The 16,328-nt window shown below is 39.2% G+C and overlaps 1 protein-coding gene across 3 annotated transcripts in view; it reads right to left on the bottom strand.

The window, feature by feature from the left end:
• Positions 1-13,641, bottom strand: part of VPS41 (VPS41 subunit of HOPS complex) — a 110,860-nt gene extending 97,219 nt beyond the window's left edge. The window contains exons 1-2 of one of the 3 annotated variants that reach the window (XM_064443869.1): positions 13,568-13,641; positions 9,740-9,778 (exon numbers count right to left, since the gene is read on the bottom strand). In XM_064443869.1, the coding sequence (XP_064299939.1) occupies positions 9,740-9,778; positions 13,568-13,588 (60 nt within the window). In that variant the 5' untranslated portion in view covers positions 13,589-13,641. Of the gene's footprint in view, positions 1-9,739; positions 9,779-13,464; positions 13,490-13,558 lie in introns of those variants that run through there. The other 2 variants (XM_064443868.1, XM_064443870.1) reach the window with 2 other exon arrangements.
• Between the last annotated feature and the right edge of the window lie 2,687 nt (positions 13,642-16,328).

Here is a 16,328-nt window from a genome sequence, read left to right as displayed (position 1 = left end):
CTTAGTCTTCAAAGCCACCACATCCTCAGCTTGAAGCTCACTTCCAGCCAGGCAACCCTCATGGCTGAACAGCTTTCCTACACGGAGCTTTTAACAACTACTTATAGCCTGGCATGAAACAGCTCTTCACAAGACACCAGAACCAACATGAAAAGCTCAGCAAATACACTAACTTTGGATCTAAGGAAAAGCAAGGCGCAGCTCCCATCCCAGCAACACACCCATGCCAGCTCACAGACACTCAGAGGGGCAGAGATCAAGACTGGGCAAGATGATTCAGAGATGCAGACAACTACTATCCTGTATTTCCATGTCCTCTGCCCATGCCTTAACAGCATAGATGTTCTTCAAATGCATGGAAGGAAAATGTTTTATTTTACTAATTCAGGATTCACATACGCAAGTGAACACACTGCCCACATGTATTGCAATACATGGGAATATGGCTAGTGAAATAAAAAATTAAGCAAAAGTCTGCTACAAGTGAAAACATCACCCAGGAGCAACACATGTAACAAATTGCTAATGTCTGTTGATGAATTTAAGGAAGTAACGTTATAATGTCACAACATAGTTTGGAGATCCCTTCACCTTCCATCCCAGATCATGTTTTAAAGTCCCTGTATTGTCTGATAATTACATGGAATAGTTTTTTTGGTTTGGTTTTTTTGAGAACACAAAAATGAACAAAAACTCCTACTCTATCTACTAAATGCCTTATCATGCTCATAACTCTAAGTATGATAGTTTTAGGTATGATAACACCTTGGTTATACCTGTGATGGGGTAAACTGGCCTTCTCCCGCTCTTCATTGTTATACTCCCATTTAATAGTCACAAACCACTCAGTCTTCATAAATCCTACTCTTGCCTTATGATTGCAAGGATCAGATTATCACTTGTACTTTAAAGACGAGAGGTAAAACTTTTTAACCCTATATATTAAATTAGAATTAGTATACCATTTATTTGCTATAAGAAGAGATCCAGGAATATTTTTGGACATTTGTCCACTTCCCTCTCCCCAAAAGCAAACATGCTTTTTGTTTCCTTACAGCAACTTTGAGTAACCTGACCTTCTATTAACACATGCTGCCTCAGGCATGCATGCCAGCAGTGTCTTACTCTTCCTCAGCACCATTTGGAAAGCTCACCTTATTCGAAGATGATGACCAGAGATGGTGGGAGAAGGGAGGTTTGCCTTTGGAAAGTTTTAGAAGACAAATTTGTCAAAAGATGCAAATTATTGAGGCAGTGCAAAGAGGGCATATTACTATCTTTGTAAAAGACGTAGTTATTTTCTCAAATTTCTTCCATTGTAACATCTGACTTCTTCAGTGTTTGCCTCTGATACTGCCATCTTTGAAGGAAACCACCCACAGGAGAATCTACTGCCTGCCATTCTGACACAGGAGTCAGAAAATCCCCTAGCCCAGCTCAGGTTTCTCCTCACAAGAAGTGGAACCTAAATACTGGTTTCGAAAAATAATTTAAAGAATCATTACTTCTGATAAGAATAGCTGGAAATTCAAAGATTTGCCAAAATTTATGTTTTCAATGTTGCAAAAACAGTAGAGGATTGTTACTTTGTAAAATCAAAACCACATAAAGTCCAATTTAAAAGCCCATTCAGCCCTTAAAAAGAAAACACCTCGAAGTCACGTATTGAAGATCTTCAAGCAGATCTGGCCATATTTCCTATTTAAAAAGATTTCTATGTTCTAAAATCATGCAAATATCACACCTTCCCTGCTGCCCATTTCTAGGTCTTACCCTGCCTTCTTTTAAAAGAAAAAATAAATCCAGAACAACCAGAAGAAAGCAGTCTGTCCTCTGCAGTTTCGGCACATATACCCACTTGTGCTGAAGAAACAAGTGACACAGAGCAAACAAGCAGAATTATAGCAGAAGAATACATAACTATTGCAAAGTGCAGCTTCATCATTATTGTTTCTCCATCCCTAGAATACGGTTTCCAGACTTGTGTTCCTGTCTCAATGGTAAAGGGACTACCTACGCTATTTTCACGATTAGGATCCTGACTCAATTTCTCTCAGTGCAATCAAATCTCTAACACACAAGGGATGCCAAGAAAAACTCAGACTAAGCCCTTTAACCTTCGGAAGGCTAGTTTGTTAGGTAGTGCACAAATTGGAACACAAGATTACTGCAAGCTGTTGTTTTATTTACTGTCCTGAATTTAAACAACAAATACTTTACCAGACCCTCTTAAGACTAAAACTTACTGAAAAAACATAAACCTCTTTTCCTTTGTTACTTTCATATTAAAAGGTTTGTTCCTACAAGAAAATTTTAATGAAGGAGAAAAAATAAATTATTTGGTTTAAGAATGAGAATAGCAAATCTTGAAGTCACTGGTCCAAAATCAGGTAGAGCAATAGCGAATAAAAGCTAGAAACAACCATGGTCTTGTTTATTAGCCTACTTAGCCAAGGGCGGGGGGCAGGGATCCCCCCAAAATTTCTTATAATATGGCTCTTTTTTTCATAAAACTCTTGATCTCAAGAGACAACCTGGGTAGTAACTTCAACAAAGATGCAAATTCTTGAGGCAGGCATGGAGGACATAGCATTATCTTTGTAAAAGACCTGATTATTTACTCAAGTTTTGTAGAACACTTGCAGGACAGTATAAAAGAACACAGGCTGCTGTATTTTGCACCCTATATAAAAACAGGTTTTGTAAGAATTAATACAGTTTGGAACAAATGTTACAATAATTTGGAATAAATACTAAAAACCTATTCAAGTTTCCAACTTCTACAAGAATTAATTTCTATTATGCAACTATTGCTACACAAGACAACAAAAGACATGAAGACTGAAATTTCTAAACCATGAAAACACATTTGTGACTTACGCTGCTAAAAATATTTTCCCCTAATTCTATGGTGAAAATACACTAATGTTAGCACAGTGAAGGAATTTAAGTGAATAACCTCCCATCCAGTTCCTTTATGATTCCTCATAAGGCAAATCATGAACACTTTTCTCAGTATCTGGCTGTAAAATTGGCAAATATGGATTAGGATGGTAAAATTTCACACAGCAGTTTACTGTTCTCCCCATACATTTTCCACAGGGATTTATTTAATACCTTGGCCTCTTTGGGAAAATGCAGATATACACCAGGAGCAAGGAATTAAGATGATATGGCTGCCTGTGAATATGAATCAAAATGGGCTGCATTCACAGTATGAAACGACACACAGATGAAAGGCAAAGCAGAGAGCATTTTATTTCTTCGCAAAACTGTTGTGGTATACAGAATGTCACACTATATTTGCAGAACACCAACTGAAGATTCACTCCTATCGGTTTGAAGGAGCTGGGCACCAGCCAAATTGTGAAGCAGAAGTAACACACAGATGACATACTGCACATCAGCATGGCATGTTTAAAAAATAAAAAATTAGTAAAAAGTACATATAGTACAATTTGGTTTCACTTTAACTCCCATCAATTTTTTTTATTTTACTGGTAGTTTTGTTCATGGCAAAGAACACCTGAAAACTTTCAAATCCACTTCAGTGCTCAAAGCACAGAATCAGCCCACCCACATCAAGTACACCATACCGAGGCAGCACAGGATAGGCTGTTTTATCTTCCATGTCCAAATCCAATTCCAACACTGAAAAACCCAAACGCAGTTCAAATCTCAATGAAACTACACATTTCTACTTATATTTTCCTTTTGCTGAGTAAGGAACTTGGGCAAACATTTGTTTCCCCCACGAACACTACTCAAGCAGCCCAGTTGCCACCTCGTGATGTACTGCATATGAAAACCCTACAGTGCAGTTTTGGGAACAGTAGTTTTTAAAGTTCACCCGCTCACCACAGTGGAAGAGCTAGATGGTAAATAGATTAATTTCCCCACTACTTTCCTTTTTCCAGCCCAGAGTGTTATTCCACCCAGATAAATACATTTAGTATTTTGGAAAAGACAGGACTGCATACTCTGTTAACACCCTAGCTTTGCAACTGCATTTAATTTATGTAGCACGCACAGAAGCATTTTTACTCTTTATGTATTCTACAACACACAGATAGAACAGGCATTTCTGGTTAATATTAATAGCTCATTAAATGAAGCATCTAATTTTCGCTCAAAACCAGAGGATATTAGAAGAATATAGCAATAACCCATTTTTCCTGCAAGTCAGTCCTTTAACAATGTATATTATAATGTTAGTTACTAGTCACTGCAAACTTGTTTTTCAAATTAATGTATGAAAAGATTCCATTTAAACTTCAATAAATAATTTACTATGCTCATCCTACTGACTCAAATTGATAAATTATTTGCGTGATACATTTTCTCATTAATAAGAACTTTCTATTTGGAATTTATATATCTCTTCCTTCCACTCTCCCCATTTCAAAGGCCAATTTCACTTAGAGCCATGGAAGGGGAAGCAACCTCTCTTCGGATTGCTCAGGTATATGAAACAGAATATGCTTTTGAAGCATTTTTCTCCAATTTCATGTTTTTAAAACAACTGGAAAAATGGCAACCTAGTGTAGAGCTATTAAATAATAAGGAAAAAAAGGCATGATGAAAATAAATACTTTACCAAAGGTCATATAAGAGACAAAAAACAAGGCAAGTTGAACTGAGGTACACTAGCCAAATCTACTTTTAAACCATCCATTTTTTGTTGTAATGGCGATGCCTCTTCAAAAACTACTAGCCACAGAAGAGCTCACCTCTTCCAGCCCAATGCTCCACACTCCATGTTAAGAGAACATTTTGACGGAAACAGAGTATGACAAGGAGCCTTTTTTACCAGATGCTTTATTTACTTGAAATGATTTAATTGCTTTGACCTAATCCAGACCCAACCTACAAGACTAAGATCTGGAGTGCACTGAAAAGGAAAGAAAATAGCAAGGCTTTTTAGTTGCCTCTTTTCAAGGCTTACATGTTTCCTAACTGTGTTCCTGCTCTGATCCGTTTGCAAAACCTTAAAGGACAAACCATTATCAATTTCAGTGGTAAAAGTGTATTAGTGAGGGATATTTCTAAACCACCATAAAATGTCTGAGCACTGGGTTAACCAAGAGTTTCTACAATACTTTCCTCTCTACAAACTCTCACCGACTTTATTAATATAGTGTTTAAATAACTAAAAGAGTAAACTAAATGAACAAACATATCCCTTTCACAGGGCACCAATGATCAAAGATCAGAAAACAGGCCAAAGAAAATTAAGACCAGGAGATATAAAAATGGAAGTGCTATAATGAAAACCTATGCAACACTGATGACTAACACACACAAGTACCTACTTAAAAAAAACCAGCAATGCATAAATTAATGTAACTTTAAAAAAATATTATTTTCAATAACTTTCTTGCAGAAAATTAACATCTGCACCCCCCACCTTTTTTTTCCATTGGTGACTTCCTTTGTGACGTGCCAACAATACAAAACAAAAAACGTACCCTGTAGTGCAGCGCCTTAAAAAAAAAAAACAACAGTGAAACTCCTTACATAATCACAGGATCATTTCATGGGACACAGTGCACATTTTAGGATTCCAGTGACACTTGTTCTTGAAAAAGTACTCCTTTTAAAGAAGATACATACTGGACCAGGGCAATCTGCTCATAGTCCCAGCAGTAAATTAGAAAGGAGCAGAGAACTTTAACAAGTAACTAACCAAATTCCATGATGATAACTTAGCTTTGATTCCCTCATCAAGTAGGAAGGTTCTGGTTTTTGATGCACCAGGATCAAAATTTTATCAGTACCTCACACTCCCAAATGGGGTTTGAAATCCTCTCTTTACTTCTCAGAGGTAGGAAACTATTGCTCCATTTTATAAGGGGTGGGGAAGGATGCAGGCAAGAAAGAGGCAAAGCATAATTAACCTGTACATGAAGTCTGAGGTTTAGATAGAAGCTGTAGGTCCTGGGATCCCAAGGCATGGTTCCAAACATTCTTTTGCTACATGCAAGTTACCTGAAATAACTGTTACTAATTTATGCAGAACAGAAATTTCACAATACATGCTGTTGTGTGCGCTACTGTACTCTAATTATTCCTTGTTTTAAATTGAAGAGCACTTGTTTTGTTACAATAAGACGACATTTAAATCACTCCACAACAGTCCATTATGCAATATCACAGGATTCTCTCATTAAAAGAGAAACTTTCAAAGACAAAATTACAAGCTGAGCAGCAGCATCAACTTAAATGCATGAAAAATACCATTGTGCATCTCACCTTGCCACCATGTTGCACTGCTACTGAAGAAAGCTTAACTATTTGCTTACACATTTATTAGTGTCACCTTTTGCTAATCCTTTGTCAAAATATAAATATCTGCCTGACAAAAAACTGCTCAACTGAGAAAAGTAAGATTTTACAGAAACAGACACATTGCAAGGAAGACAATTAATTTGAAAACAGAAATTCAGATTCAGGCTGTACATAATTTATCCAGACTTTTTTCCTCTACAGTTTACAAACAGCCAAAAGTCAGATTACTTTATTGTCTATTTTTAAGATCTCATCAAATGTGCAGTCTAAACATGTAGCTCCAGGTGCTGTAAAATAAAATTAAATAAGCCAATGAAACTACACTGTACTAGGACTTTTCAGCCAAACAAACCTGCTCAGGCTCAGCTCCAAACACAGCATATTTGATGATTAGATAGGGTTGGGAGAAGTAAAGCAAATACACTTCACAAGCACAATTAAAAAAAACAAACCAAACAAACAAAACCAGAAAATATAAAATTAAAATAATTGTGCTTCAAAACTTCAGTTGAATTACTTCACAAACCAAGTAGGCTTTTCTCTTGAGAACTGAAAGACTGTGTTAAATATACTGCTTCCTCATCACAAAATGGTATAAAATATATCATTCTGTCTATAGGAACAGAAAAAGCTTGTATATGATATAGGGCATTATAAGGATATGGAATAAAAGTGTAAGTTGTACTGTAGTTACCAGGAAAGATCTATTACATTTCTACAAGTGCTGACACGGCTACCACTATCTCCACACTGAAGTGTCTGCTTAACATCTGAACATATGCATCACCTCTGCTAATTAACACCTCTGAATTTTACACATTCTGATTTAAACCACTCAAAAAGCATTAAATGCTTAAGCAGCCTTAGGAACTCAACTTCCTGGGAAGCAAGAGTTGGAACCAAACTTACAATGAACGGCTCTTAGCTGACCTACATTCAAGACAGTCAATTTTTTTGCAGACTCCCACATTTGAGGCCTCATTATAAAGCTCTACCACCAAGTATGTGCAAATAAGCATCCTGGCATTTGTTAAACAAACCAAGCAGGTAGCAAGTTAGAATTAGCATCTTATAGACTAGGAGCTACTAAAGGAATGATACTAAAAGTTATTCCATAAAAAGGAATCACTGTACGTTTGATTCTTTACCAAGACAATGGCACAGCAGTGTAAAAAATACAGAAGAAAATATCCATATTTTGTTTACACATCCAGTTCAGACAGGGACACCATTTACTCAAAACAAAGAATTTTAAAGTTACCCTCCTCCATAATAGAAAAGCCTCCTATAGTGTAACTTGGATGTGCCATGTGCCCTCTGAAACCAATAGTAGTCATTTTCAATTTTATGGGAAGAATTTAAATTAAATTAAATGCAAGACAAAATGTATATGCAAAAATCTTTATTATCATGATGATGTCTACAGAGTCCACACCATAAATATTGTATTTTCTTAACAGGTAAAATGGGACACAGGCTTCAAGGATTAAAGTCTCAGATTCTAGTACTGCCACCATAAAATCTATCCCTGAGTATTCAAACTATGAGCCACCCAAAAGAAACTCTACAATTTTATGATCACAAGATTTAAGTGTGAAGCTATCAGTTCAATCTTATCTCTTGACTATACTTCAAACAATATAAGCAAGCACTGCCAAATTTAGATTTTGTGATTCTACCACTACTTTTGGTTTCTATCTGAATGATCATTAGAAATAGTCTAACAAGTAAACACTAAGATTGTGAAAATTGTTCACTCCTTCCTTTGAGTAATTTCTAAACGTGGTTTCAAAGTTTCATTTCATCAGCTACCTCCGCAGTGTCAAGACACTACAGAATGGACATATTATTCAAAGACAACTCATGAAAAGCATTTTCATAGGCATTAGAATGATGACTGGATTGTTCTTTAGGTCCAACATCTACATTCTCAACATGAAAGTTTCCTTTTTACTTCTCCATGCATGTAAAATTAACATTAAAAACAGACATCAACTTTAACAAAGGTCTTGTTGAAATTTTGTGAGTTTCAATTTTGTGAAAGCTGCATGGTGCTTATTTTTACTTAACGTAAAAACAAGCAAAACCCTGACAACCTGGCAACCCATTTATGATTAATTCTGCTGTAAATACTTATTTACTATAGGCTGAAATGTTGAAAGGCCACTAAAGAGGCCACTAAAACAAGCTCTCACTTGCAATAAGCTTTAAAAAAAAAATGCCTGGGCAGGTAAATATTTGTGTTCACCATGCTGTGAATGTCAACCCTTGAGAGGATTACTAGTCTACTAAATACTGAGTCCTCACCCAGTCATTGTGTACACGTGCTTCACATCACAAAGCAACATCCAGAATTAAACCACTGCACACTGGGCAAAAACATCTGGTCCAGGTGTCTGTTCCACACAGCAGCATTAAAGGGCCAAAGAAATCCCTGCTTCTCAGCAGGGATGCCCTATGGTGTCACTGCAGAAAGGCACTCATGAAAACGCAGAGGGAAAAATTATCCCACAAGAAACAAAGCCACCATTCTCTGCGAAAAGATTTTTTTTCAAAATCCACCACGGCAGTCTCTGCAGTAGCCACTGTCTTGGAAATCAGGATTTCTGCCGCCTTAGTGCTTAAACCCAGATCCCAAGCATGAAGATTTGTCCCTAGGTAAAGAACAGAAAATCTTCCTAACAGCAAGTCCATTAAAGTTTTGGAAGTCTAGGAGTCACTTTCATTTAAATACATAACGGGTGAAAACACTTTGTCACGGTAATACTCTGTTTTGTATCACCTGTCCTGGCTGGTGACTACAACTGAAGCTGCTCAACTGCTTTTATGTCTTTCTTCCTGTAGCTATCCTAGACCACACTGAAGTATCTCCTCCTAGATCTCTTATGGTTCAACAGTGGCAGGTTCGGAGTTAGTACACAACTGTTCAGGGACAAATTCTTGAACCCTCTGCAGCTCCCTTTCTCTCCCCAGCATTGGACATCCTTTTCCAGCACCTACAGCAGGGTAGACAGACCTCTCCAGAACATGAGACAATTTATGACAAGGTCATCTCAAGACCAGAGACTCTACAGAACATTATTAAATCTAGACTATGAAGTTACTAAAATAACACAGTAATTACCTGAATGTAGTATTACTGCATATATAATAATACTGACAATTAAATTTTCATTTGATCAAAACCGAAGTGCATGCACTTGAATTTGTCTCAACCTAATTCATTTCACTATAATGGGGCGATTCTGTTTTTATATATATATATAAAAAGAAGCTTCTAATAGCAAATCACAGCTCTTTTTTAATAATTTAAGCCCAGCTTAACATTCCTTGCTACATATTGCAGGCAAAGCTTCTAAAAACAACCAATGAGGTAGTATTTTTCCCTCCACACTGACAAAGACCTAGCAATGACACAGATTCAAGTATGAAGCATTTTAAGCAGGCTTACCTCAGATTCATCTGTTGATTCCTCATTAGACCTAGTTTCCTGAAAATGCCACAAAGAACAAAGGGATAATTAGCTAAGCACATACATAACTGAGCAGTATTTCCCCTTTTAAAGTACTTTAAGCTTTATTAAGAGACAGAGGACAAAGTGGAAGCGACTCAAAGTTAACAGTGTCCATCCTTTCGATTCACACCCAATTTTGTATGTTCACTTGTAATCTATAGCCACACTGACACTGAGTGGCACCAGTTGACTGTGATACTATTGTCAGTTACCCTAAAAGAGTGTGACTGGGTCATCTGTGAATTTGACCCTGTGTAAGTTTCCCTCCTTCCAGAAGCGGTAGCAAGTTTTGCAAAGCAGCTGCCCATGTCTGGACTTACAAGGCAGAATAGCATTCTCAAGTTATCCACAAACTAACTTTGGTGTTCAATTATTCAGCTGTTAATATAGGCTTATTTTAAACCTAAATAATTCCAAACCACTTTCCATAGAAATCCAGCATTTAATTACTTTGTCCTTCGCATCCCATATCAATACAAGCCACATGGCTTTCTCTTGTCTTTGAAGCAACTGTACCTTTAAAACATCTCTTTCTGGAAAGACAATAATTCTTACTGTCCTACAAAAAAAATTTTCTAAGTCAACTCCTGCTAATCTCTCACCTGTCCACTGAGAAAATCTGCTGATGCAATGCCTCCTCAAAGAGGTCAGCAAAATGAAGATTTACTTAACGTATTTATTGTTATCAATAGCAATAAACGGTTACAACTAATATGCTGACAGTGAATGTAAGCATTTTAACAACAAAATATGATATAAACAAAGAACAAGCAAGAGAGAGGGCAGCACCACTTCAAATCTTATGAAGTAGTATCTGGACAGTAAGATAAATAGGTACAGAATTCCACCAGAGAAGGAAAAAGAAAAGGAAGAAACAAGAAGAGAGACATAGTTACCAACTGTTTAAAGAGAAATAGAAAGGGAAGAAAATTTAATGCACTGACAACCAATGTCAGTTTTAGTTTGTCAATGTATTTATTTTCTGTGTTTATAAAATGCACTGTTTATGACCTCTAGCAAAAAGCAAATGCCTCCTTTGCATTAGTGGAGGCTCACCTTTAGTGACCATCACAATAGACCAGAGATACAGATGGGGGAGAAGAAAAGCAGTATTTCTACTTGCTACTTAAAACTCAGTGCAAGTTGTTACCATGATTGCTGCCATCTGTTTCCTCCATTTTACTTACCACAGCCAAGCCCACCTACACCCAACATACACCTGATAGAAGGGTTATCTGTGTCATCTATACGCATGACATGAGTTAGGAAATGGCAAGTAGAAGGAACATGGGAGTCAAGGAAAGACAAACAAGGAGTAAAATCCTAGCATCCTTTCAAGCTCAGGTTTGACTTTGCAAGCACAACAGTTTGTCTGTCAGTCTCACAGGCTCTACTCACATGATGCAGTTACCTTTCAGGAAACAATGACTTTGTTACATATAATCTTTGTGCATCTTAAATTCTAACTAACAATATGAAATGAGGACACAACTAAAATTTTGTTGTGTGACACTGTCAGCCTAGAGCAACACAGGAATCCCAGTGCAAAATATCACCAGATTCCCAATAAAAAAACCTGCCTTTCTCTACTGAATACCAGGAGTTGCCTATTCAACTCCTTTATAAATCAAAGGAATTAGCATTACTATTTTGGTATTTTTATAAAGTTCACAGTTTCTACCAACAGGAGGATTTGTTTAGAAAAAAATCTGTTCTCCCAAAGTCAGCAATTACAGCAAATTATATTTTTGCTGGTACATACAAGTCTTTCTAGTGCACCTACACCAGTTACAATTTTCCCCCCACGGTCCTGATTGCTTGGCTATTCAGGAGAACACAAATATCTGGAAAGCTAGAGATGAGGATCTGTTTTGATTTGGGACTTATACCCTAGTATCCCAACCGTATTCACAAGCCACTGCAACTGCAGCTACTAAATTTCATAAATGGCATGCAAATTCGGGCAAATGCTTCATGGCCTTTATGTTTTACTCCAGAAAATAACATGCCAAAATTCAGACTCTGTCCTGGCTTAGAAAAGATATGCAGAAACTGTATTTGTTCCCTGCCAAGAACTTAGCTAAAGGTGCTTAGAATTGACACTTACCTACCAACTCACCTTGCTAGCAACTTACTATGAAAAGCTTTTTGCCTGAGTTCTCCCACTTGCGCAGGGAACTGGAAGAGCAAACTGCTGTTACGACTGCCCTAGGATTTTGTTAGGTTCCTCTCCCCCTACTCCAAACGCATGAACTGAGAAGATTATCCCCCACTTCTACTTTTTAATAGCCTCATAACTGTGAAAAGGAAATCCCTCAACAGGGATTTGTAGACAATCAGAATCCCAAATCCTGTAGGAATAGCTGTCATTGGTAGGTCTCAGACTCTAGGGGAAAATCAGTAGTACACTTCAGCGAGGTGGCAAATGCTGTTGCTCAAGCAGCCTTAGAACAGAGAAAGGGAGTATGGATGAGGAAGCCACAGGAATGTGAAGTAATCTCTCACCATTATAATCTCTCCCTTAGCAGATCCAACATACCTTCTCAATAAAGTCTTAAACTGGCTTTCCAATATGATGGATATAGGGGTTTCCCTATCCTGCCTTTACAAGCACGAGGTGCTATCCATTATAGGCCCATGACTTAAAGCTGCTGTGAGGGGAAAACAATGAAACTGGGGTCTCAAAGAACCTGCCACCCCCCACCTACACACACAACATACACACCCCTTTCAGTAGGTGTGTGCATGCTCCCCACAGGAAATAAACAGAAACAAACGAGGTAGCTTTCCTGTCACAGTCCAAAGAGGGCAAAACATGGGTTGTTTTAATCTCTTATATCATTAGAGAAGAAGACATGGCAGAGTTGGTTTTATCCTAAGAACCCTTTCAAATGCTGCCACAGTTAAAAGCCCACCAAATCAGGGGATGATGCCTCCCCCAAAGAAGCCAGCTTTTCCAACAAACCCCTGACAGCTGGGAAGGTGGAAACCAGATGTCAGCCTCCAACTAAGGCCAAATCTCTTGAGGTAATTCTAAGACTCTCCCACCTTGAGGCATTCAGGACAAATATCACACAGTCAAAGCCTTGGCTCAGTAAAGAAACATTGAGAAAGTATGTGAAAGGACTGGGAACTTCACTTCGTGCTTTTATCTTTTCTTCAGGAAGGAGTGGTTCAGGCAGGGGGCGATTTAGGACAACGCCCACTTTAGAGAACCACCAAACTCCTCAAGTTTTATCTCAGGAAGAAACTCCCCTGTTGAGATGAACTTACTCACGTCTTCTGCGCCACTTGGTAAACCACAGCTTCTCAACCGTCTCAGACGAACCCTTCAGCTCTTTCACCGCAGCTCTACAGCTGTGCCAGCTGCGTGTATAAACCCTCCCCTCCCGCCCAGCCCCCAGGTTCCTGCACCGGGTACTACCTAAAAAGCGGAGCCCTCCACCACTTGCGCCGCACCTCCGGTCGTTTCTCTAGGTTTTTAAACACAACCCGACGGGCAGCCCCGTCGGCGCAGCGCAGCGGGGAAAAGGAGGCCTCGCCTCGCCGCCTCCACCTCCTCTCCTCCGTAGTGAGGCTCCGGCCGCCGCTCCCGCCTCGCCACCAGCCCTCACACACGCCCCGCAGGGCCGGCTGACGCCCTCTTTCCCCCTTGCACGCACCCCATCCCTTCGCCCCTCTGTTCCCAAGGGCCGCCCCGGCCCGGCGCTCCCGCCGCCGCCCTCCTCGCCCCCTCGGACGGGGCAGTGCCCTCACCGCCTCTACCTTCTCCTCAGCTTCCGCCATGGCGCGGCCGGCGAGCCGTCACGTGAGGTGCAGGAAGCCGGCGGAGGCACCCTGGGAAGTGTAGTTTCAGAGGAGAGTGTGCTTCCACCACACACCCCCCTCCCCCCCCCTTTATAGTTGCGGTTGGGCCTGGTTATCTGGGGGGTTGGGGTGGTTTTTGTTTAGCTGTGGGTGTGGTGCTGCTGCCGCCTTACAACCTACACCAAGGGCAAGGCTGGGCTCAGTATCGACAATGTGTCCCAGTCTGGTGTTTCTTCTGCCCTCCTTAGCTGCAAGCAAGACACTTTTTAAAGCTGAATTCCTTTGATTCCCTCAGGGAGACCCCTGCACACCCAGCTGTGATGAGACTGAAGGCGGCCACCACGGTGAAAGATGAGATGGCCTCTGGTGCGTGGGGGTTTGGGTGTAGTTGAAGCCAAGAACTGCTTGCAGCATATCTGTGCCTACTGGCATGTTGTGCGCTGGACTGCTAGTTCTTCAGGACAAGGCCCATTTACTGGCGCCCATCTGAGCAGCACTTGGCCGAGAACATCTCTGGTTTCCATTAGATCCTCTGGTGAGGCATGTAGCAGCCTCTGTCTCCTCTGTACGTTTTACTTAATTTGTTAATATTGAAATTGCGCACACATGCTTTAGTGTTAGTAGAAGGATTTTAGAAAGCCTACATATCTTTCTACAATTCTAGGAGCTGCTGCACTTTCTCTTTTAAAACTTTAAAACACGACCTGAACATCTTACTTGAACCCAATTATTTTTTCATACGTTAAAAATATAATTAAAGCTGAAAAGTAGTAGGCAGTACTTCTTATCACTCAGGTTTTGTCAGTGGAGCTATTCCAAATCTAAGGTGGAGCTACAGTTGCTACCCTTGGGATCAAAGACAAGAATTTAAAAATGTGCAGGTCAACTTTGGCAGTAAAAGAGAAATCTTAGAATACTGTACTGGAGCTGGATCACCATAAGGCCGTACAATGTAAGTTAGTTGCAGAGGGTATTATCTTGGATATGATAATAATGTATATTGTTGCATACCATTAGAAACTAAGAGCCAGAATTTTAACTGAGAGGAGATACAACTCTCCTTTAAAATCACACTGAGAGGGTGACACTGAGGTGAGAGATAGCTATCAGAGTTAACAGTGTTAGCACAAGAACGTATAAATATAACTATCATGAATACATTTCATTTGCAAATGACATAATATAATAAAACCTTCTTTCTTGGTCTGTTACCGTATGTCCGTAGACTGTCAGTACCATGGCAAAGGAGTGTGTAAATGTTACCCTGACCGTATAAGCCAAGGGATGCCTACAGAGAAGATGTTTGGCTGCCATTGTACAAAATATTGTTGACACCTCGCCTCGAAATGACGGTAAATTTCCAGTCACCTTTGTTGCAAAAAAGATTAATTCAAACTGGAAGGGGAAAAAAGACCACTAAAAGGATCACAGAATTTAAGGTCCGTTCTATTGGAGATGGCTGGGGAAAAAATGGCTTGGCTTCTTCAGTCTGGAAATAAAAAAGAGCTAAAGAGGAAAAAGAGCTATTAGAATAAAAGGTATGTGATCAAATAGGTATCAGCTATTTTAAGTGCATTTAGGCCGGAAATGAGAAGTAGATTCCCATGTGTCAGACAAGTGTGATCCTCAGAAGAACCTTGCTGGCAAGAAATTTAACTGATTTCAAGATAAGACTTCATAACTTATATAAGAGACTATAAGAGAAGTTTGCTGACAGCTGTGTTGCTTACCCAGAGAACTCATTCCAACTCATTGAAACTTAGTCGTGTTCAAATCAGTGAGAAAAATATTGTACCTATCAATGGAACCAGGATTTCTCCTGTAATATTTAATGTACAAGCTGTCTTATCTGGTACTTGAAGACTCTGTAATCTAGTGAAAGGAAACTTTGCCTGACTACCTGTGTAGCTGTTTTGGGTTTCAAGGCTGGTTTTTGTTTTGGGTTTGTTGGGTTTTTTTCCCCTCAACAGAGACATTTTGTGGCACTTTTTAAATGGGAATGAACATTAATAACTGACTTTATAAATGCCAAGAAAAACAGGGTGTAAGGGAAAGGATGGCAGATCTTGTAAACTTTGCTATTATAACAGCTAACAGGGCACATTTGTTACAAACAGAGCAGTCAAGGAACAGCTGTTCTTGTTTTCATTGCATGTAGAGTAAGTGGTATAAATGTGATTTACTTATAGTGTGCTACTTACTTCTGACAGAAACATACAAAACTAATTTTTTTCTTGTTTAGACTTAAGGTATGAATTCAGTCTGCCATGATTACAGGTTTTATTGTGTCAGGAGAATTTAATATGTTGGCATCTGATTCTGCCACCTCTCCCACTCCCACCCTCCAAAAGTGCTGAAAGCCATCAAGAAGCAATGACGTCAATGGGTTTTAAAATCTTTCAGCACCTCCCGCAACGCACTCAGCATCCTACACACTTGGGCCTGAGAACATCCCAGTCAACCTTTGGAGATAAAAAGTTTAAGCATAGTTCAGCTTAAGTGGAAAATATAGCATTGCCTAAGGGAAGTAAATGCTCTGTCCCAACATTAAAAACTATTCTGTCTCGTTGTCTGCCAGCATGTAGATCTGAAGTTTGGGTTAAGTCAGTTGTACAAGTACAAGAGATTTGGGATCCCTGGTGAGATTATGAATGCTTTGAAGTTTAGGTAGAGCGTTTTGGCTCAGATCTGTCTCAAGTGATAGGCTGGCTCTACCTTA

The sequence above is a fragment of the Phalacrocorax carbo genome, chromosome 2 (assembly GCF_963921805.1).
Source record: "Phalacrocorax carbo chromosome 2, bPhaCar2.1, whole genome shotgun sequence".
Taxonomy (NCBI): domain Eukaryota; kingdom Metazoa; phylum Chordata; class Aves; order Suliformes; family Phalacrocoracidae; genus Phalacrocorax; species Phalacrocorax carbo.
This window is presented reverse-complemented; position numbering and strand designations above follow the sequence as displayed.